This window comes from Prionailurus viverrinus, chromosome A1 (assembly GCF_022837055.1).
Source record: "Prionailurus viverrinus isolate Anna chromosome A1, UM_Priviv_1.0, whole genome shotgun sequence".
In the NCBI taxonomy this organism is placed as follows: Eukaryota; Metazoa; Chordata; class Mammalia; order Carnivora; family Felidae; genus Prionailurus; species Prionailurus viverrinus.
This window is the reverse complement of record NC_062561.1, coordinates 197,332,203-197,354,563: the sequence shown is the minus strand read 5'-3', so window position 1 is coordinate 197,354,563 and position 22,361 is coordinate 197,332,203. Positions and strand designations below refer to the sequence as shown.

At 55.2% G+C, this 22,361-nt stretch overlaps 1 protein-coding gene across 2 annotated transcripts in view; it reads left to right on the top strand.

Annotated features, from left to right (window-relative positions):
• Window positions 1–1,909: 1,909 nt before the first annotated feature.
• SYNPO (synaptopodin) overlaps window positions 1,910–22,361 on the top strand; it is a 37,591-nt gene continuing 17,139 nt past the window's right edge. Inside the window, exon 1 of one of the 2 annotated variants that reach the window (XM_047860944.1) lies at window positions 1,910–2,560. In XM_047860944.1, the coding sequence (XP_047716900.1) occupies window positions 2,155–2,560 (406 nt within the window). In that variant the 5' untranslated portion in view covers window positions 1,910–2,154. Of the gene's footprint in view, window positions 2,561–8,541; window positions 8,759–22,361 lie in introns of those variants that run through there. The other variant, XR_007152660.1, reaches the window with a different exon arrangement.

Sequence of the window (22,361 nt, the reverse complement as noted above, 5' to 3'; positions counted from 1 at the left end):
TCTCTTCTCTTTGTGTCCACTATCACGGTCAAGGTGTTAGAGCTGGGGACAGATGGAGCCCTGTCACTTACTAGCTGTGTGACTTAGGCAGAAGTCACTTTGCTATCTGAGCCTCAGTTTCCTTACTTCTGAAAGGAGATAGCAGTACCCCTCTCAAGGGGTGGTGGTGATGATTTATCTCTACAACCTGAGCAAATGGCCCAGTATGGCGTAGGTGTTCAAATACCGTGAGTGCCCGTTCTTCTCTGGGCAGAAGGCTAGCTTCTTTGTGTTGATTTCCCTTCCGCTGCGGCTGCTATAACAGGTGCCTGTTATCTTTCCGATCCTGATGCTTGTTGGCCTTTCCCTAGTTGGCACTGGTTTGCCCCAGGGCCCGGTAATGTGCTTATCTTGCCTCTTACCTACCACACTCTCCTGGCACAGCTCCAACCAAGAAGCCAAGGCCTTAACCCAGCCTGCTGGTCTCAGTGGTGGCGGGGGTGGCGGGGGTGGGGGGGGTAGGGGTGCCTGGGGGTGGAGGCATGACCTCCAGGTCAAGTACCACAGCAGGTAAGGTCAGTGTAAGCCCCGAGGTCACCAGTGTCCAGACTTTCACAACTCAGGGTTCTCACTATCCATGGGCCAGCCAGGGTGTGTGTGTTTGTGAGTGTGTGTGTATGTGTGTGTTAGGCGGGGGGTTCTTCTCTCCCCATTTTGCAATAGGACGAGTGGGATTCGGAGTGTGCGCACTTGCCCGAGTTCACACCGCTAAGCGGAGGTGGAATCTGTTAACCAAGATCTATAAATCCCAGGGTTTCTTCCCAGTGTACGTGGCCACTGGCCATCTTAAGCTCTACCTGCCCTTCCTGGGACATGGACTCCCGATCTCTATTAACGAAATCACCCCCCACCCATCACCAGAGCAACAAACCTGGTTGCGCCTAGGCTCCTCCCTCTTCCTCCACACCCACTCTCCATCTGCCTCCCAGCCCAGCCAGTTCTCCCCGCCCAGGTTCCTCTCCCACGCACCCCTCTCCGCATCCCACATGCCCTCGCTCCGAAGCCATCATCACTGTTAACATTTATAAATAATCCTACTGTTATTATTATGGTTCTTGTTATCATTCACTACTCCCCCCACCAGATTTTAAGGCTTCAGGAATCAGAGTACCATATCTTCTTTATCCCCCATTGTATGGTGTCTGGCAATAAAAGCTCAAGACGTTTTTGCGAAGTCAAAGAACAGCCAACACGTCTCGAAAACCATACTGAGTCCTCTGCACGTATTTTCTCACTTGGTCCTCCATGGGGATGGTACAGTTCCTATTTTGCAGACAGGGAAGCTGAGGTTCAGAGAGGGCAGCTAGGCAGGTGGCCGAGCTGGGGTTCTAGCTCCAAGCCTGGGCACACAAGCACATTGCTGCCCCGTCCCCCTTGGTGCACACAGCCTCTTCCGTGGCCCCCTGGCCCCAGTCTTGGGTCCTCTGCCCCACGGTTCCTGTGATTCCTGTGCTGTCTGTACCTTTTCTGGCATGTGAGAGAATGTTTTCTAGGCGGTGCCCAGTTAAGTATTTTTAAATAACTAGATATTTATTTAATGGGTCTTGGGGGGGGAAATGACTTAGCGTGACATACTTGTGGTTTTCCTGCGATTATGGCTTAAGATAAGTCTAAAGTGATAGAAGTTAAGTTATTTAAAGTTGATTTGTGGAAAATAGTAAGCAAATAAAGTGTCCGGTGGCATAAGGATATGGTGAACATCTGGGATGTCGGATGACTGAAGCTTGGGACTTGACTGTGGGTGTGTGAGACCTGTACCTCCAAACCCCAGCCAGTTCTCAGGGCCACCTTAAGGTGGACAAGTCTCAGAAATTCAGCCCAGAACACCCAGCATACGGTCTCATCTGCTGTTTCTTTTCTCCCCGTGCAGATAGATCATCTTGAAGGAGAGCCTCACAGACCAGACACAGGTTGAGAGGAGGGCTTGGGGGTCCACCACCCGACCCAGCCCAGGAGGGCCCCACAGTTGGACCTTGCCGCAGCTCTGTGAGTTGGCTGAAGAAAAGAAAGCTGCAGAGAGCCAGAAGAGACCCCTGGAGAGGAGCAAAGACGCGTGCCCGCACAGGTGGCCGGCCTGGCCCCCACTTCTGTGCGTCTCTAAGGAGAGGCAGCACCATGCTGGGTCCCCACCTCCCACCTGCCCCCCTGGGACCCAGCGAAGACAGGCCCACTCCCTGCACCTTCCGGATCCCTGATGGGAGCTACAGGTGTCTGGCCTTGGAGGCTGAGGAGAGCAGCGGTGAGGAGGGCCTTCAGGGAGAGGCAGGGCTCACGAACTTGGATGAGGACAGGGTGGCCAGCAGGAATGGGGACAGCCCTGCCTGCAGAGCCACCCAGGGGGCACCAGAGCTGCCCAAGGCCCTGGGCATCCAGGCACCCAGCCACTCCAGAGAAGCACAAGGGGGGTCCCAGCATGATAACAAGGCCGGCCAGGACGGGAACGCGGTGAAGGCTCAGCTGGTGATGACAACCAGCCCCGGCCCCAGCCCCAGCGCGGGGCCCAGGGTTGCCCAGAAACCAGGTAAGCTCACGTCCCTTTTCCCCTGGACTGCCAGAGCCCACTGGGGACCCCACAGGTCTCCCGACCATATCTTCCCATGATCCATAACAGTCTGCCACAGTCCCACAGACTGTGGGGAGACAGGGGAGACTGGGATTCCGTGCCACATCTATGCCCACTCTTTTCTCTGCCAAGGGGGGCCCTGATATCATGCTTGGTTACACGAAAGTCCATCCCTCACTCTGTCTGCCCTTAATCATTCGTGGCAACAAATGGCCTTGGATTCCAGGCAATGAAGGGGCAGGACTGCCTCTCATTGAACATATTGAGTGTGCCGGCTACTTGAGGGTGCTGGGGACACAGCACCGGGCAAAGCAGACATGGTTGCTGCCCTCATGGGGTTTCTGAGGTACAGACTGAAGCCTTTGATCCAAGCTGACCTCCTAATTTTACAGATGGAAAAACTGAGGCCCGGAGTGAGGAAGAGACTGCTCCAGGTCTCTCGGCATATTGGTGAATGAGCTGGGCCCACATTCCTCACCCAGGCTCCAGTTTCCCATCTGTTAGAGATGACAAAAGCAGGACCCGTGTCACCTGGGCTGAAGTGAGGACCCAAGGACAGTGTATAGGGAAGAGCTCAGTATTCACTGGATGGAAGGAAGGAGTGAATGAACAAATGGAGAAAGAGAAGGAACAAAGGAAAAAAGGAACGTAGAAGGAGGGAAGAAAGACAGGAGAGGGGTAGGGAAGGAAGAGGGGAAGGAAGGAAGGAAGGAAGGAAGGAAGGAAGGAAGGAGGGAAGGAAGGAAGGAGGAAGAAAGGAAGGGAAGGAGGGAGGAAAGGAAGGAAGGAGGGAAGGGAAGGAGGGAGGGAAGGAAGGAAGAGAAGGAAGGAGTGAAGAGGGAAGGAAGGAAGGAAGGAAGGAAGGAAGGAAGGAAGGAAAGGAAGGAAAGGAAGGAAGGAAGAGGGGGATGAAGGAAGGGAGGGAGGGAGATAATTTTCCTATAGGCTGCAGGAGTCAGGAGCCAGCAGAGCAGGGCGGGACAGGGAAACCCGCACTGAATCACCTCCATTGCCTGGGCCCATGGAAACACTGAAGTGGGTCCAGATGGAGAGGACGTGAGCCAGGCCATGCTTGCTCAGAAGGCAGCTGCTGCCAGCAGATCCTGGGGGCACAGGGCGTGTGGGGGACACAGGCCTGGGAGGGCTAACGCGTCAGGAAGCTGAAGGAACACCTCATTTCTCTGCAGGCATTGCTACCGCCCTGGTTGGCATCGCACCAGCCGTCCCGCCCACTCTCTTTTCTGAAATAATTTTCTCCAGGCTCTGATCACCCCCCATGGCCATCCCCACCCCACACCCCACCAACTCCACCATGCTTGGGTCACACAGAAAGCTGGGCGGGATCCAGGAGGTGTCTTCGATGCATCTAGGGCAAGAAGAAGGAGGACCCCAGGAGCGCCCAGCAGCCCTAAACTTGGAGGTGGGCCCTCACACCAGAGTAGCCCCAACTCAGGTCCCCTAGAGCCTGAAAGCCCCGGGACCTCCTCCTTTTCCTCTTACAGACCACGGCTGAGGGTCAGGAGACATGGGTGCTGGTTCTGGACCTGATACGAACCAGCCAAACCCCAGCAAATCGCTCCCCCTTAGAGAGTTGCAATTTCTTCATTTGTGAAAATAAAACAAAAACAGGGGCCTCTCTACCTCACAGAGCCATTATGAGGTTTCAGTGATCTTAGACTGGGGTAGTGTTTTGGAAATGTTAGGTGATCCCGTGACAGATGTTAATAATAATTAAAATAATCCTCAACTCCACAGTATAACAGCTACTATTTGTTAAGCCCTTATGTGCTAAGCCCACTGTGCTAAGAGCTTTATATACATCATTTCACGCAACCTCACAGTAATCCCCATGAGGGACATACTATGATTATCTCCATTACACAGATGAGAAGGTCGAGGTTCAAAGAACGTAGGTGCCTTGTGACTTATCTAAGACTCCTGGCTAGTAAGCCGCTATGCCATGATTTAACCACGGAGTTTTTTGAACATGGGTCTTTGTTCTTAGCCATCACTGTATTCTGGATTTACAAGGGGAGTGTACTGTCTGCTGACATCCTGGAGTGGAAAAGACCATGGGTGAAGGGAGGAGAGGGGCCACATTTAATGAATCCTGTTGGCCTTTCACACAGAGCTAGGTCATTTCTTACTATCTCATTCTCGTCGATCTTACCGTATAGGTATAGTCTTTCAAGGCAGGTATCACTCTGCCCCTTTTACAGGTGACACAGCTGAAGCTCAGAGACCCAAGTCCCTTGCCCAAAGTCACACAGTCAGTGTTGGAGCTGAGACTGTGATCACGGTCTTCTTCCTCACAGTCCCGTTCATTTCTTTCTCTGACGTCCAGCCAGATGGTCTCCAGTTCTGTCCTGACCGTTTCTGGGGACAGAGGGCGCAGGAGGGACCTCAGGAGGATGTCTCAGGGAAGTCTTCTCACGGGTGCGAGCAGGAAGGAATCTGGGTCTCGCAGGAGAGGAGAAATCCGGGTGGTCGTGCGTCAGAGCCCACACTGGCCTTTCTGCTCCCTCGGGAAAGGGAGTGGCTAGAGTCCCTTTTCTCTGCCTGGAGATCCGGAGGGAAGAGGCCTGTGGGGCTGCCAGGTTATTAGTGGATTAGGGCTTCCTTTTAAAGCTTCCTCCCGGTACCGCCAAAGGATTATAATATAAGCATCTTCAGACAATTACACCCGTCCTTCCGCAATTATACCTGCCTCCCTTGAGTGCTCCCTGGCAGCTTTAAGTATGGGTCATGGCATCTTCGGCCTTGGGCACCCACCACTTGGGGTGGGTGGGTACGTGGTGCCATTGCTCTAAAGCCTGAGTACCAGCTGGGCAGGGCAGAACGGGGTCCTTGGCAGGCTAGGGGAGCAGGGGGTGCAGGGAGACGATGGGGGTAGCAGCCTGTGGCTCAAGTCTCCTGCCGTCAGCTGCTGCCAACGTGAGAGAATAGATATGAGAAGGCAAGTGTGTAAGGCTCACGGCTGGGCTTCCGCCAGTGGTAGTTGGTCCACGGCTCACCAAGACAGCCCTGAGCTACGGCCGCAGTCCTCGTCCTCACCGCAAAGTCTCAGCTGGTCAGCACTGGCAGGGCTCATGGAGATGATTGTGTAGATAATCCTGAGGAGACTCTGAAGCCCAGAGATGGTAACAGACTTGCCCCAGGTCACGCAGTAAGTTGGTGCGAAGCTAGAGCTGGAACCCAGGGCTCTTGCCGCCCCCCTCCCCCCCAGTTCAGCTGCCACACGCTGTGCTAATTGCTTTGTATGGGTCACTTCATTTCACCCTCTAAACACCCCTAGGAAGTTCACGCCTTTCTTATCTCGGCCTCACAGATGAGGAAACTAAGGCACAATGACTTTAAGTGACTTGTCAGAGTCTCAGGCCTGTGGGTGGAGGAGCAGAGATTTGAACCCCAGGAGGTCTAGGCCCATGCTTTCAACCACCTTCTGTGCTGCCTTGTCTCCATGGAAACAAGGCAGCAGGCTGTGTTCTTCCACCCACCTAGGGCTGGAAAAAGGTTGTTCAGGCTCTGGAGGATGGTGGGGGATTCTGCCAAGCCACGTTCCCTCCCCCTTGGATACACTTAGGGAGACCTGGGACCCACTGTTGATCCAGCCCCTCCTTCGTCTGTGGCTTTGGGAGAGCTGCCTTCCCCCCTCTCCAGGCCATTTGTCATTGGGGGCCCAGGCCATCTAGAGGGCTCGGGGGCCTTTCCCACTCGAATGGACACTGCTCCGAGCCTCTAAGGTGGGGATGAAGGTGTGGATCTGGCTTGTCAGATGCACCTTGCCCCGACCATGTTTCTATGGTTGAGGCAGAGGAACCCCCGGTCATGGTAAGAGCTGACAGTGGCTACTGGGCCAAAGACAGGATCCCTGCTCTTTAGGCCTGTGCGAGAGAAGGTAGAAAGAGCAGGAGGCTGGGCAGGATGCCATCCACACCCCCTCTCAATCCCACACTCCATAGTGACCATAATAGGAGGGCAATGGTGCAGAAGCAAGGCTCACAGGGTCACATATACCTCACCCGTGCACCCACACACATGTTCACACCCCCATGGGTGCATACACAGACATATGCATACCATGTTCTTATGCAGATACGCATGTGTATATAATCACATATCTGCACACGCATGCATGTACGTGCCCTCAGACACCTACCTATCCACACGTGGGGTACACATGAGCACACACACGCACACCCCTCACTCAGGCATGCCTACCTTTCACCTGTGACACATGACATGTATCAGATTTGCATACACAGCTACAGTCCCACCTGAAAACATACCAGTACACATATTCCTTTCCTCAGATACAGGTCAAAAGCATGTTCTTCTCTCCATTTTCTTTTGCTCACATACCCACACTTTAAAATCTCTCCTGCATGCACACATTCTCTCCTGTAGGCATATCCACTCTTGCACACCCACCGTCAAACACCTACGTACAGACTGAACCACTTTCTGTCCTCCTTCCTCTTCCCCATCTCTTTCTCTTTCATACCCACCCACACAGTAATTCTAGCTTCTCTCCTCCCTCCCTCTCTCCCTTTCTCTCTCTCTCTCTCTCTCTCTCTCTCTCTCTCACCCACACAGTTTGTTTCCTGGTTTTCCACAGGCTGGACTATAGCCACTTTTCTAGCACATGGGCTTACAAGACAGGCAATACCTTGCCTGGTGCCAGTCCCCAGGACCCTCTCTCTCCATGTTTCCCACCTCCACTTGTGGTGGCCCCAGCACAAGAGCAGCCGTGGGGGCAGAGGAATTCTCTGCAGACCATGAGGCCAACCAGTGAAGAGAGATGGGAGCAGCCAGACAGGGTTTGCCTCTCTGTCACCTGACCTCCTGCACTCTGAGCCCGCCCACTGGGGACAGGGGATGTCCCAAAGCCAGGCCACCTGCAGCTTAGTGTTTCACAGAACCTCTGGTGGGGTGGGGTGGGGTGGGGTGGGCTTACATGAGCCCATGGCTAACTTCCTCTAGCAGGAGTCTAAACACAGAACCTTGATATGAAAGACAAATGAAAGTGGAACCACCCTGGTTGAAGGGGTGGGGTACTTGGAACTCCAGGAAACTTTGGTGAAAACCCAGGCCAACATTTTTCCAAGTGCAGTTACTTTTGTTTCAAAATTGGTGGGAGTGTGAAGGGTGCTTGTTATCAGTACTGTTTCCAAGCCCACTGCCTCTTCACCACTGGGAGGATGTGCTAGAATGTGGGAATCTCCGCTTTTAACAGCATCTCCCCCTCCTCCCCTCCCCCCCCCCCCCATTCTGATGCACACCGACCACTGTCATGGGGCTCTGCTGAGCTCAGTCTGAATGGCATTTAGTTCAATAAAAAGATGGGGAAGCGAAGTTCAGGAGCCACACAGCATCCCTATTGCTGACCTACCAGTGAAGTCAGGGCATGGCCCCAGGCCAGCGGGGAGGTGACGACCTTCCTCAGTCCCCGTTTGCCTAAGTCCTACTAAGGTAGACAGTTATTCTAATCACCAGGGCTAAGAAGGGGGAGCGAAGATGGGCCTGAGGGGCACCGCATCTGTATCTGAATGGAAAGGGGCTGGAGAGGTGGGAGTGGTGTCAGTTATGGGGCCGGAATCACCAAGATTTAAAAGAGGGGTGGTTGGAGGGATGGGGTGGGGGGAAAAGAGGGGGAGCTGAAATGGATGGAGAGACAGAAAGAACTGGGTGAAATGAAAGCAGAGGGATTTAGGGACCGACCTGGAGATACAAAAAAAGGAGGAGGAAACAGAGACACAACAAGGCAGCAGAGTGTAGCACAGGGAAGGAAAGCGGGCGAAAAGGGAGACCGCCAGGATCCCGGGGCCGAGCCCGCGGGGGAGGGAGTCGCACCTCCGGGGGCGGGGCGGGGCGGGGCGGCGGTCGGGGCGGCGCTAGGGCCCCGGGGAGCGGGCGGCAGGAGCGCGGCTCGCCCGCCCGCCCAGCCCTCCCGGCTCCGGGCTCCCAGCTCTGGGTCCCCGAGAAGCCCGCTGGGAGGTGGCGGCGGCGGCGGCGGCGGCGACGCGGAAGGGGCGCCCGGCGCGGGGCGGGGGCGGGGGCGGCGGGGGGCTCGGGGCGGGGCGCACTGACGGACGCAGCCAGGTGCGCGGAGGCGACGGCGCCGGTGAGCTCGGGGACCGCGAGCGGCGGCTGGAGGTGAGTGAGGGGCGCTGGCGGGGCGGGGGTGCAGGTGCCAAGCGGGCCTCGCCCCTTCCCACCTGTGCTGTTCCCTGTGCCGCCCAGGTGGAGGTGGCACATTTGGGCTCCGGTCCCCCGCGCACAGGGTGACCTTGGCTGAGTCGCTGCTACACTCCGGACCTCAGTTTCCCCATCTGTACCGTGGGGCGGGGTGGGAGGGGGCGCTGGAGAAATCCCGAAGCTCTCGAGCAGCCCCGGAGCGGGAGGACGCCCCGACGCGGTGAAGCTACTTACCGGGGCTGCGCTGGGGCTCCGGCCCTCGAGCCCCAACCCGCAAACACATCGGGGGCCGGGGCAGCGCGGGCCGACGGGTGGGCACCAGACCGACGGGTCTGCGCCCCCTAGCCGGCTCTGGGAGAGGCGGGCTGGGTTTGGGCCGGGTTGACCAACATGGGCGCCCGTGGGGTAGCAGAACGGCGTGTGCTGGCTTCGCGTCCCACTTCCCGCGGGCGGGGCGGCGGCGCAGTGCTCTGGCCGAGAGGGCGAGGCTTGCGGGGACGCGGGACCTTCCCGCCGCGGGGACCACCGGCAGGACCCCCTGGGGAAATCGAGGCCCTTCCTGAGCGCCTGGGGGCAGAGGAGGAACTGTCCTAAGGGCTCTACAGCAGATTCTCACAACACCCCGACCATTCCCCAGTTTGCCAAGGTGAGAGACCATGGAGGTGAAGTGAGTGGAGGGCGGGGTTCCTTCCTAACCACTGCACTGTGGATCAGGGGCTCCAACCGGGCCCTGACAAGACCTCTTTGAGGACTCTGGGAGGGAGGGAAGGGTCTCCCTTGCTCCCTACCCCCACCCCAGTTTACGGGCTTACCCTAGATTGGGACAAGGGCCCCCTGTGTTCCATGTGTGGGTTGTCTTCAAGGGACAAGAGTGAGCAGGAGAGCACCAGACCACCCCACCCCCCACCCTACCCTGACTGACAAGTGGCACTGGAATAAACCAACTTGCTGTGTGATCTGGAGGCGAGTCCCTGTCCTCTCTGCGGTGAGAGGGTGGGCAGAGTGACCCCTGAGGGGACAGCTGCATTAGAGACAGCGGTGACCCTGCTGGGTGGAGGGGCAGTCGGAGGGTGCCTCACCCCTGTCATGTTGCAGGGTGTAGGGTGAGGCTAGACACTGATCAGAGGGACTAGGGTATGCTGGGGTCAGGGACTGGAAGTCGTGCTGGTGCCCACCAGCCTGTCACCAACCCCAGGTCTGCCCCCATCCTGTGCTGCGGGACGGAGCCACAAACCAACCACCATATTACCTCAAGCAGTGGGATGGGACTTCTCAAGGGAGTTCGAAAATGCCTTTTGGAGTGGGGTCCCCTGCCTCTGTCTCTATATGAAATCTTGGTTTGGTTCTTCCTCCTCTCTGGTCCTCAGTTTCCCCATCTGTACAAGGGGAACGGACTAGAATCACTCTATTTTGATATTCAGAGAACTTCCAAAAGGCAAGTGTTTTGCTGCTGTGCTACCCTGGCTCCCACTGTTTTCAGGGTGGCCTGCAGTGGCTAGCCGCCCCCCTCTGCCTCCCCAAATTAAGCTGGCACCTAAATTAAGCTGTGATTGGAATCAGCTTTAATGGTTAAAATAAGGCCTTTAACCCCTTCCCTCTCTTGTTAGCTATGGCCCTTCCCCTAAGGTGAACAAAAGAAAAAAATCCTGTGGCATTCAGGTGCCTGCGGCTCAACTGAGCCCTAGCCTCTTGGGTCAGCACTTGATCTAATCTCCCCAGTCTAGAGTTGGAGGGACTGAGGCTGCGGAGGGGACGAGATCTGCCCAGGCTAGTTCTGTGAGTAGAAGGCAGCAGAGCCCCCTTTTCTTGGGACAGAGCAGCTCCTTGATAGGGGAGGGGCGAGGGGCAGAGGAGCATCTGGAAAAATGGGAGGAGTGCAGGAGGAAACTTTGCTATATGTCCTGTCACCCCGTGCCTTGTGTCCGTGGTTGACACTTGTTACCCTGAGCCTACTTTCAGCTCTGGGAGGTGGACTGGGCCTGGGTCAGCACACTCCCTCCACCTGCCAGCGCTGCCATCCCAGGGAGCTGTATACACCTGCAGGCCCAGGGGCCTGGCCTGGGAGGCACCTTTTCCTTCAGGGCAGCTCCCAGGCTTCCAGACATGAGCTCATCAGAGCTGTTGATGCCAGGAAGGGAGGGACCAAGGGGGGAAGCAGGCAGGGCTGCCTAGCTGGGGGAACTGCAGGCCCCCAGGGAAGTGGACGGGTGGAGGATTTGCAGGCTCTGGCCCCCATTGTCATGTGGAGGCAGTGACAAGATAGGCCAGCAGAGGGTCAACTGGGGTGGGGGTGGGGATGGCCAAGTGCCCTGGGCCGCAGTGCAGGGACCTGGGTGTTCGCTGATCTCTGCTGCTCGCTTGCTGGCTGTGTGACCTTGCGTGAATCCCTTGCTCTTTATGGAGACCTCAGTGTCCCTGGATAGCAACGAGATGGGGTGGGTTCTTAGGCACCAGGGTTACAATAGTGAACAAGGCAGGTCCCTGCCCTCAAGGAGCTTGCATTTTAACTGGGGAGATAGACAAGAAAAAGAACAGCAAAGAAATAAATAAGGTATTTTCAGGTAGATAAAAGAGGTGTGTGTATACATATATATATATAATTTTTATTTATTTATTTTAACCCATCCTGCTAAGATAGAGAACAGTTGGAGGGGCTACTTTGTGTTGGTGGCTAGGGAAGGCCTCCCTCACTCCATTGGAGTAGAGACCTGAGTATTATTTGAAGGAGTGGTCATGGCTGGCTTCATGGAGGAGGTACCTCCAAAACTTGGGTCTAGAGATACGGGAGGGATTTGGTTGGAAGGAAGGGTATTTCAAAGGACAGTAAATGGTTTACATGAGGAGCTGGGGTGGAGGTGGGGTAGCCATTGGCTCTAAGTTATGAAAATGCCTTCATCCCTCACGGCTTCAGGCTGCAGACCCAAAGGAGCCACAGGCCTGTGCTCTGGTCAGAGGAGTGGCTGGGCTCTGCTGAGTTAGGCCTGTGTATGTGTGAGCTCATAGTCCTTTGTGAACTGTCCCTAGATACTGGGGCTCAATCGCTACCCAGTGTGGCCAGAGGGGGGAATCAATGTGGGGACGGCCTCCAGGCCCTGTAATTCCAGAGGCTTACAAAAGCCCTCTCTCTCCAGAATGAAATCTTTACCAACTGGCCACTGCCTGAAATTCCTGCCTCCTAGCTTCATCTTTTCCACTTGGTGAGGCAGTGTCTTATAGGACTGTGACTCCCCTCCCCTGCCCTCCCCTGTTCAGCTTCCCAGGGTTGCGGCAGGTGAAACAAAGTTCAGTCTACTCCTATGTGACCTGCTTCCTGCATGGCTGATACACGGATACGGTGGCTAGACCCCTGGGTTCTCCTCCCGACTGGCTGGGAGGTCTTAACCCTATTATATAACCTCTCTGGGCTTTTGTTTCCACATCGGTAAATAGAAAAAATAATAAGCCCTGTCTTTATTGTTTTGAAATTAAATGATGGTAAATGCTTTAAAAAAAAGATAAGTATTACTTATTAAATAGTATGATCATGTTTTGATCTCTGTTAAACTAGCAAGCCTTTGAGGAGACAGACTCTAGCTCAAGACTCACATCTCAGTATAAATTTTTGATGTTTGGCCAGGAACAGGTTTTGATGGCGGGAGGACGGGCACAGCACAGTGGAAAAGGGCCTGGACCGCACTTCAGGAACAAATACTTGAACCTCCAGTCTTAGCTGACTGGCTGGTGGTCTTGGACAAATCACTTGTTTCCTCTGGGGCTCAGGCTTGGGTTCTGAGCTGCTATGAAATGGGGTAGGAAGGATGCGAGGGGATCATGGGGGTGAAAGAGCTCAGCAGACACCGAAAACATGGGGCCAACAGGAGGGACTAGGAAGGGGCAGGCTGGATGAGCCTCACAGACAGGAGAGTAAGCTGACTTGAGACTCTTATGCCTAATCTTCTGGAATAAAATCTCTTGGAGACTAAGAATGTTCGACAGATAAAAACCAAAGTTCTTGAAAACTGGTTGCTATTTATGGTTACTTACTATGTGCCAAGGACATTCTAAGTTCCTTACATGTCAACAACTCCATGAAGTAAATACTATTATTATCAACATTTTACAGATGGGAAACTAAGGCACAGAGAGGTTAAGTGGGCTTCCCAAGGTCACACAGCTGGTGAGTGGCCAGATTCAAACCCAGGCAGTTTGGCTCCAAATCCTGGGAACTCAACTTCTGCACAACACAATCTTTCCTGTTTTAGATGGAGCGCCAGAGGCTCAGAGAGGCCAGGCCACCTGCTTAAGAACACACAGCATTCCTCTTTGATCTTCCTCATCTCTGTCCCTCAGGTTCTGGAAGGAGGAACCTGAGGTCTAGGGTCTGGGGTTCTGAGGTTGGCCCTTAAGCCAGCTGAGCCTCTGTTCTCCCCACCTGCCCTCCTCCCCTGGGAGTAGGTCAGGGAGGATCAAGTGTACCCTGGGAGGGCTGTGGGCACGGAGGCTCTGCCAGAACCTGACGAATGGGCATCATCAGTGTCATGGAGCTCGAGTGAATCCCAAGAGCTTGCGTTGTAGTGAACTCCTGCGGAGTCTGGCATGCGTCCCATCACTATACAGATGGGGGAAACTGAGGTCAGACAATCCAAGGACCAGCCAGAGGTCACACGAGTAGGAGGTACTCTTCCTCCCGAGCCCTCCTGTCCTGCCTTCTGGGATGCTTAGTACTTGTGGGCTCCAAGAGGAGATGGGACTTGGGGACCTTCCCACTGATCCCCAAGGTGGCTCAGCCAGGACACGATTCCTGATATGGGGCCCTTTGGGAGGGCACATGGAGTTGGGGGCTGGGGAGGGTGCCGATTAAAAAATAGACTGTCACGCGCATGGGGAACAAGCATGCCACCACCCAGCCTGTGCCAGTTGGCTCCCCCATGCCCAGCTGCCAGGCCCCACTCAGGGCTCCCACTGGGGGCTCCGCCCACCCCACCCTGGCTCTGGGCCTGAGGCTGAATGCTCTCCCTCCTCCACCCCTGCCCAGCCTCCAGGCAGATGGTGCTCTCACTGAGCCTGGGTGGGCTTGAAGCTTAGCTGTTGGCTTTAAGCTGTGCCTGTGGGGTCTGGTGTCACCACACACTGGCTGTGTGGCCTTGAGTGGGGCTCTTTCCCTCTCTGGGCCTCAAACACAGACAGAGTAATGCTACCAATTAAAGCTCTTTATAGCTTCCAAAGCCTTTGCCAGATGCCATCGCCCATTTAGACCCAAAAAGAGCGCTAGAGAGAGACCCACCGGCCTCGGAGAGTGATATGACCTGTGAGGCCCCCTCAGCTGGAGAGTGGCAGAGCACAGGACTAGAGGCAGATGATCTTGCCAACCCCAGTCCTGTACAACTTCTTCAGGGTGAGCAGGGCCAGAAACCACGGAGGTGGGAGGCTTTGCAGTAGTGACGTGAGCAGTGTTTTCATCCATTTATTCCCTCATCCCGTCAACAAATGTTTATTGAGCCCCAGCCGTGGCCTACACACAGAGGCAGGGACTGAGCAGAGCAATGACAGCCAAGGTCCCTGCCCTCAGGGCTGCTAACCACCATCAGTCAGGGCAGACTGACGCTTCAAAGATACAATGGAATTACAGATGTAATGAGAGTTTGGAGGACAGGCAGAGGAATGCAGCCTCCCAGGGCGGGCAGCCCTCTCCCTGAGACCCGTAAACAGACCTGAAGGATAAGTGTGGCCAGAAAGGGACAACAGAGAGGGTAAGGACGAAAGGGCTCTAGGCAGAAGCAGCAGCCACTGCCAAAGCCCTGGGGTGAGGAAGTGCGTGGGCCCTGTCTGAGCACTTGAAGGAGGGCCAGCTCGCCGCCCAGAGTGCATGGCGGGGAGGCAATGGGGGGGAGAGGAGGAGCGCTGCTGAGGCGTGTGGGTGCAGGGGCAGCGGGGCTGGTCATGCAGGGCCTGGAGCCTGCCAAGGGGTCCGAGGCCCATCCTGGGAAGGAGGAGCGGTTCCCAGTGCTGGTCTGGGAGGCTGGTCTTGCCTTCTGGCTCCTTTCCCGTGGGTCTGCACCCTGGCAGAGCCGCCCTGGGGGCCTTCAGCACTCCGCCAGCTGCTTTACCCAACAACTGAACGCACAGTGCTCATCAGGCCAGCTCATCCTCTCAGTTTAATGGCTGCCTGATGCATCGTGCCTTCCACGAGGTTCTGGTGGCCCATCAGGGCCCAGATGCAGGTTGCTGAGGGCAGGGTCTTAGCTACTCGCTCTAGCTGAGTGCCTCTGTTTAGGATAATTCTTGTTTTCTTTTACTCCTGTGGAAGCCCACGGACCCAAGGAGGTCTGGCTCGTGGCTGAATGGAGGCCTGCCCCTGGACTGCCTGTCACTGCTGTCTGTCCCCTGCCCCACACCAAGCATCACCTTCCAACCCCAAAGCCCCTCAGGGCCAAACCCTAGGAGTCAGGTGGCCTGTGTTCTGAGCCCAGCTCTGCTGTATGCTCTTGGGCACATCCCTGCTGCTCTCTGGGCCTCAGCTTCTCCGTCTGTATCATAGGGAAATACTCTAGTTTTCTGTGCTCGAGGTACAGCCCATGGATGCAATATCAGCACCACTCGGAAGCTTCTTAGAAATGCAGATTCTCAGGCCTCACTCTAGACCTCCTGAATCTGAATCTGCATTTGAACCACATCCCTGAGCAATTATATTAAATGTATATTAAAGTTTGAGAGGCACTGTTCTAGGTCAGTCACTTTTAAACTTAAAAAATTTTTTTTAATTAGGGGCGCTCGGGTGGCTCAGTCAGTTAAGTGTCCGACTTTGGCTCAGGTCGTGATCTCATGCATGGTCCATGAGTTCAAGCCCCGTGTTGGGCTCGGTGCTGACAGCTCAGGGCCTGGAGCCTGCTTCAGATTCTGTGTCTCCCTCTCCTTCTGACCCTCCCCTGCTCGTGCTCTGTCTCTCTCTCTCTCTGTCTCAAAAATAGATAAAAGTTAAAAATTTTTAAACATTTTTTTTAAATTAAAAGTTATAGAATCTTCTTTTCTCTCTGAAGTTTTACATAGGAAACCACCCATAAGAGAGGAACCACCCACTCTATATTTATTCACATGAATAGGGAGGGGAAGAGTGTGGAGGGGTGGTTGAGGCCTGGGCGTATTAGGATGGGCATCAGAAGGGAGGAGGAAAAGAGACCAGGAAGAGGGTGGGGGTGGTGCTTGTTCCTTGTCCCTGGAGAGCCCCTGACCAGGTGCCTCTAAGAGCCTTTTCCACTCTTACCTCCAGGGTCCTTTGTCTTATGAATTTGGGAAGGTGGGCTTGGAAGGAGGGCACTTGACCATCCACAGCCTAGTGACGTCTTTCCCTTCTCGTCCCCATCTTGGTGTCCTGTTCTCTTCCCTGTGGAATTCCTGAAAGGGTAGCTGCTGCTATTCTTAGCATGACAGGGTAGTGAGGAGAGAACATGCTAGTGCATTATTTATGCCTCTGAGTCAACAGGATTACACTCAGGGCTCCAAGAACACCGCCCTCCCCGGATGCTGCTTGTTGTCACTGCCTTGGCAGAAGGGGGGGCACTTCCCACGACCCATAACCCATCCCTTCTGTCTCTGACCATTCCTGCTCAGTGCCTTCAGCCTCCAGGCTGGGAGATGGGTCAGGAAATAGAATGGTAAGCTGGGACGAGGACTGAGTTGCTTTGGAGATATCATCTCTACATTCATTCAGCACGTATTTACTGAGCACGTATTACACGCAGTAGCCGCGGGCACCCTGGCGAATGAGGCAGAGTCTCTGCCTCCAGCAACTCACACTTTAGCCTATGAGTTAATGGTGCTGTGTCATCACAGGAGCCTCTGTGCCAGGCCTGAAACCGGGTGCTTAGCACATAGGAGACCTAGCCCTCACAGTCACCCTGCAGGGTAGGAATTAGGAGACCCCTTTACAAAGGAGGAGACTGGGCACAGCATTTATAAGACTTGCTCAAAGTAGTGATCTGCGCAACTGGGGTTTGAACTCAGGCTGATGGGAAGAGAAGGACCACACCAGGTCAAATGGTAGCATGTAACGTTACGGCTTTGGAAAGCCACTGCCCTGACCAGTGAGAGGAACACTATGGCTACTTAAGGAACTCAACTATCTGAGGCTGTCCTGTTCTCAGTGAACCCTGAGAAGTCATGTGTGTCCAGAGTTTTCGTAAACCTGCAGTGGAAGGACAGGTGCATTGTGGGCCGGACATCAGAACCATCGGGGATGAGGGATAAGGCCCCAGGGTGGCACATCTCGTGAGACTGAGCCAAGGTCTGTGAATGGGAACTGAAGACCTGCATTCTGGGAGATCCTGGCCAGGCCCCTTGGTCTCTCTCTGCCTCAGGTGTCTAATCTATAAAATAGTGTAACAATTCCTGCTCTGCCTCTGTCTCTGATGGATGCGAAGGTGCTGGTAGAACTTTAAAAGGGTGCGTGTCCAAGGGATGGCATATAATTCCGTAAATAAATATATTTTCTTAAGTGCATTTTTTGTTGACATTATGGGGTCTTGCTAGGTACCCAACTGTGCTCCAAGCATTTCCCCATATGTCAATTCACTTCCACAAACGTGTTTATAAAATCACAGGCCCAGTGGGTCCCCAATGTGGCTTGCTTCAGAACCCCTCAGGGGGACTGTTAATGTGGATAATCTGTGGTCTGGGTCTGGGGTGGAGCCCAGGAATGTGCATTTGGGAGACACCTCCCGAGGGATCCTATACCACTTACAGGATTCTGATCTGGGCCAGAGAGGAGATGTGCTCGAGGCCTCACGATGGGTTGGAGACCAGACTGAAACTGAAAGCCAGACCTCCGGCTCCCAGTCTGGCCCTTTCTTGCTACTCTTCAGCTGCCCCTCCCCGCCACCTCAAGCAACCTCAAAGGATGAAGCCAGGGACCAGGATTGTGACAGGCGATGGTGCTGGAAGCAGCTGGTGGCATTTACAGTGCTCCCCGAGGCATTTTACGTGGCTTGTCCATTTAATTGCAGTATGGGGAGAAAGGGGGACATTCTTCGGAGTGACAAAATCCACTGGCACATTTGAGTAACAGGTGGTAGATTTTAATGTACCCCTAGAAAGAGGAAACCATGGCCGAGTTGCAGAGAGCCTGGAGAAGAGAATGTGACCCACCAGCAGTGCACTTCACATTCTACAGCCGCATGTGCCCTCTGGGCAGGGGTTGTCTGAGAGCTCAGTCACCTGGAGACCGGGCGGGCTGGTGGGAGAGAGACGCATGGGCCCTCCCACGAGGCGTATGCCTGCTGCGTGTGGATCCGTGCCAGCCTGCCACCTGAGGACCTGTGCCTCTCACCCGCATGACTGCAAGTGCTTGCAGGTCACGGGCAGGTTCTGCCCGCCCTGTGTGTGGGTGTGCAGGCGAGCCTGCGCACACTTTGCCCCCTGTAGTGCAGGTGTGAAGCAAGCAGAAGGAGGTACGGCTGCAGTCTAGGCTCTGGCCAGCATGAAGAAGCTATTGAGAATGCGTGCGTTGCAGGGTGTGCGTGCACGTGTGTGCACAAATGGCTGCAATGCAGGGGGATCCCTAAGACCCTGAAGGGCGGCGGTAGAAGGGCCATTAGAGAGCTTGGTTTCTCCATCCGTGCCCCACCTCCCCATTAGGTGCACCGTCGTCGTCAAGCCTGCCAGGTGCGAGCCTGCCTCGGGACCTTAACACCAGCTGTTGCCTCTGCCTGCTCTCTCTTCCTAGACAGGCACGTGCCTCACTCCCTCACCTTCTTCTCTTCTTTACTCAGGCGTGACTTCTCAGTGACTTCCATCACTCTATTTACCTTTGCAGACCACTCCCCACCCCATGCAGTTGGCTGATGTCTTATCCCTGCTTTATTTCTTTCCATAACATTTACCTTCTGACTTACTCGTATAGTTACTCATGTATTTATTATCTTGCTCCCCTACCAGAATGCAAACAGGGATCTCTGTTACTCTTCCTGGCTGTGAACAGTGCCTGGCCCTTAGTTAGCGTGCAGTAAATATCTGTTGAATGAATGAGTCCATGCACCACCTATACTTATTTCCTTTAAATTGTCTAGCTTTCATTACTGAAATATCTACTTTTACCTCTCCCTAAGCAGTAATACACCTTTCACAGGGCTGACGTGTTCATTATACCCCTCTGCCAATACACATGTGAAATTTACATAACTCTTAAGATTTCAGATTATCAGGGTACCGTTTAGATCCTTTTGCTGCCACTGGAGGTATAGGGGCACCGTTCTCTAGGAATCACTGTTCCAGTCCAGTCCCTTCTTGGAACACACAGACAAACTGAAGCCCAAAGAAGGTCAGGAACTAGTCCAGCATCTCACCCAAATTGCGACAGGACAGATACCAAACCTCCTGGCCTCCAGTCTTCTGGACTAGACTTGCCTCTAAACTGCCTTTGTAGTTTGAGGGACGAGGGGAGGGCAGCGCTGGGTGATCTAGCCTCTCCTCTGGCAGCAGAATCCTCCTGCTGGAGGGGAGCCAGACCGGCCTGGTAATTGGTGAATGGCATAGGGGGCATGGCAGGGTCAGCAGCCTCCAGCACACCCAGGGCCACAGTGCCCTCCAGGCTGTGGGGCTGTGCACGGAGAGGTGGGAGCAGCCTTGGCTGCACCTTCCCTTGTAGGACTCTTGGATCTGGGGCCACTCCAGGGCGGCCTGGACACTTACATCTAGCAAGAGGCAAACGTGGGCTTCAAACCTGGTTCTCTCTGCCACAGCACATTAGCTAGAGATTGACGCTGGGGTGCCCTTGCAGACAGGATGCTGGGGGAGGAGGGGGTGTGACGGTGAGGGCAAGTTGGGCTGTGTCTGTCTGATGCGAGCAGAATAGCAAGACCAGACCCAGAGAGGGCTGGAGAAGGGAGGACAAGAGAGAGACAGACAGACAGAGCCTGAGCCCAGCAGAGTCATGCACAGGTGGATTGTGCAAAAGGCTGACGTTAAATCCCCCTCAGGTGTGCACAGTAGTTTCTACTGTAGGAATCACACTGCTGTAGCTCACGTACTCAGCAGCGACTCTGCAAAGCAGATCTCATCATCCCTGTTTTCCTGATGAGGAAGCTGCGACCCAGAGAGGTGAGGTGACTTACTAAAAGTAGCCTGCCAGTGGCACGGGACGCCTTGCCGCACAGGGCGTGGGAGGCGCACAGGCCGCACCTCTGGCTGGACTTGGTAGAGGAGGGCTTTCTGGGAAGGGCAGGCAGGCTGAACGGATGTGGGAGTGAGAGGCAGGAGCCGAGGCCTCACAGCACTCGCTGGCCAAATAACCTTGGCGATTCCCCAAAACCTTTCTGAGCCTGTTTCCTCATCTGTCAAATGGGTTCAACCGCACCCCCAGGCCACAGCTTGCAAAGAGAAAATAAAACAACATACCAACGTAAGGATGATACTAAAACTGAATACCTGGAACGTAAGAAGTGCCCAGTAGACAGCAGCCTGAGTGATAAAAGCCAGGGGAGCCCTGTCCTGACAAGCTTGTCCTCAGCTGTCACCTGCCCTGACCCAGGGATTCCCAGAGCCTTCTTTGGCAGGTGTGAGCGAGCCTGGGACCCGAGAGCGTTGGCACAGCCCAGTGAGCCGCCAGGGGAGGCGGATGAGCACGCCTCTGGGGACCGGCAGCCTCCGGGGGACAGGTAGACAGGAGACCGACAGGCGGCCTCCAGGGGACAGGCAGCGGTCCCCCGAGGCTGGGGAGCTCTGCGGGCGCTCCGGCTCCTTTCTCTGTTTACCCCGCTCTGTGTCTCCACCACCGAGCCCTGCCGTCATTATCATTCCTCCTGCGTTCCTTCTCCCGGGCTATTTATTTTTCTGTGAGGAAGGAATGTGGGGAATTTACCACAGGGCGCTGGCCTTCACTTTCGCTGCAGCGGCCTCTTCTGTAAGAGGGAAGCGGCCCAGACAGATGGCTGAGGACTCAGAGGCCGAGAAGGGTCCCCAGCCGATTCCGAGGCCCCGGCGGAGGGCGGTTATGTAACCCACCCGGAGGCCCCCCCCCCCCCCCCCCCCCGGGCAAGTGGCGCGGTGCCTCCCGTCCCGGGCATGCGCCCTGTAATGTACACAGTTCCGAGGAACTCTCCTGGGACCATCCCTCTTCCTTTCCATCTGGTCTTGACTTGGGGTAGGGGTGGTGGAGGGGCGTGGGGTGGGGGTGGCATTGAGCCTTCCAGCCTCTGCTGGGCTGGCCCCTTGCTTGGAATGCCCCCACAGCTCCATCTTTCAAGATGGAGGGCATATGCCACCTCCTCCGGGAAGCCTTCCTGGATTCCTTCATCCTAATTAATCTCTCTTCTAGGTTCTGTGTTCTCTGCACTTAATGGAATATTGTGCTCTTAGGTCTAACGCTGTGATTTGAGGTTTCATCTCCCTCTTTGCCCCCAGAGGTGTGGCTCCCTCCCTCCTTCCTTCTCTCCTCTCTTCTTCCAGGATCCAAGAAGGTCTTCCAGGATCTTCTAGATCTATGATCTAGAGTCTAGATGAATCTGAGATCTAGAGGCTGTCTCCCAGGATGAATGGTGGGGCGAACTGGGAAGGTGATTTGGGCTGTGGGAAGGATCATCCTTCAGTCACTTATTTCCTCAACACTTACTGAACCCCTCCCAAGCGGCGGCCTCTGCTGAGCCTGGGGCCTCCAGACAGGATGGAGGCCTCGCCAGCCCCAGCTTGCTACAGGGCCAAGAGAAAAGGCTGCATCTCGATGCAAGACCCAGCGTGCTAGGCCCTGGGCTGGGTGCTGGAGACCCAGAGATGGCCTAGGCCCACCACACCCCTGGCAGAGGCAATTTAGGGGAAACCATCTCCATCCACCCCCGCCCCCAGCTCACTACCTTTTGTTTCCTGGAGTAAACATTTTCTCTGGAAGGACAGGGTGTGGCAGTCCTTTCCGTACTCCTAAGGCTCCCAGGGCCAGGATGATGGAGGCCGGGCAGGCCTGGCTTACCAGGGCTGGACTGGGAGGTGGGAGCCTGAGTCTGAGCTTGGTTCTCTGTGAACCAGTCCCTTCCAGTTTGCTGTGCACCTGGGGCTGAACCTGACTCTCTCTGGGTCACCATTTCTGAGTCCCTAAAACTCGAATTGTAGATGAGTGTTTAGTCCAGTGGAGCAGGCAGGAGAGAGGTGGCGGCTCCCAGTCCTCGGCAGAGGACCCCACAGCAGAAGTCCAGCAATGAGCAGTGCCCGTCGCCTAAGGGGATAGCTGCCAGCTGAGGCCCATGCCCACTTGAGAGCCCTCTTCTTAGGTTCCCCCCCAACCCAGCCACCAGCCCTGCCTGATCCCAGCCCATTTCCAACAGGGAGATACCAGGAGTTGGGCCGGGCCTGCTTCCTCTGGGCCTGGGTTCCTGAGCTTTCTCAACCTATTGCTTCTTCTGACCCCCTTCTGCTCTGAGGCCCCTGGGCGAGCTTGAGCAGAGGTGGAGCACTGATCTAGGAGTCTGGATGGATTGGTGAGGGCTTCCTGGAGGAAGTGGCAGCAGGGCTGGGCCTGGAACCGTGGGTGGGGGAAATGAGTGTGCTTTGTAGGCAGAGCTCTTCACAAGGAGGGGCCCGGGCTTGGAATCAGACTCCCAGC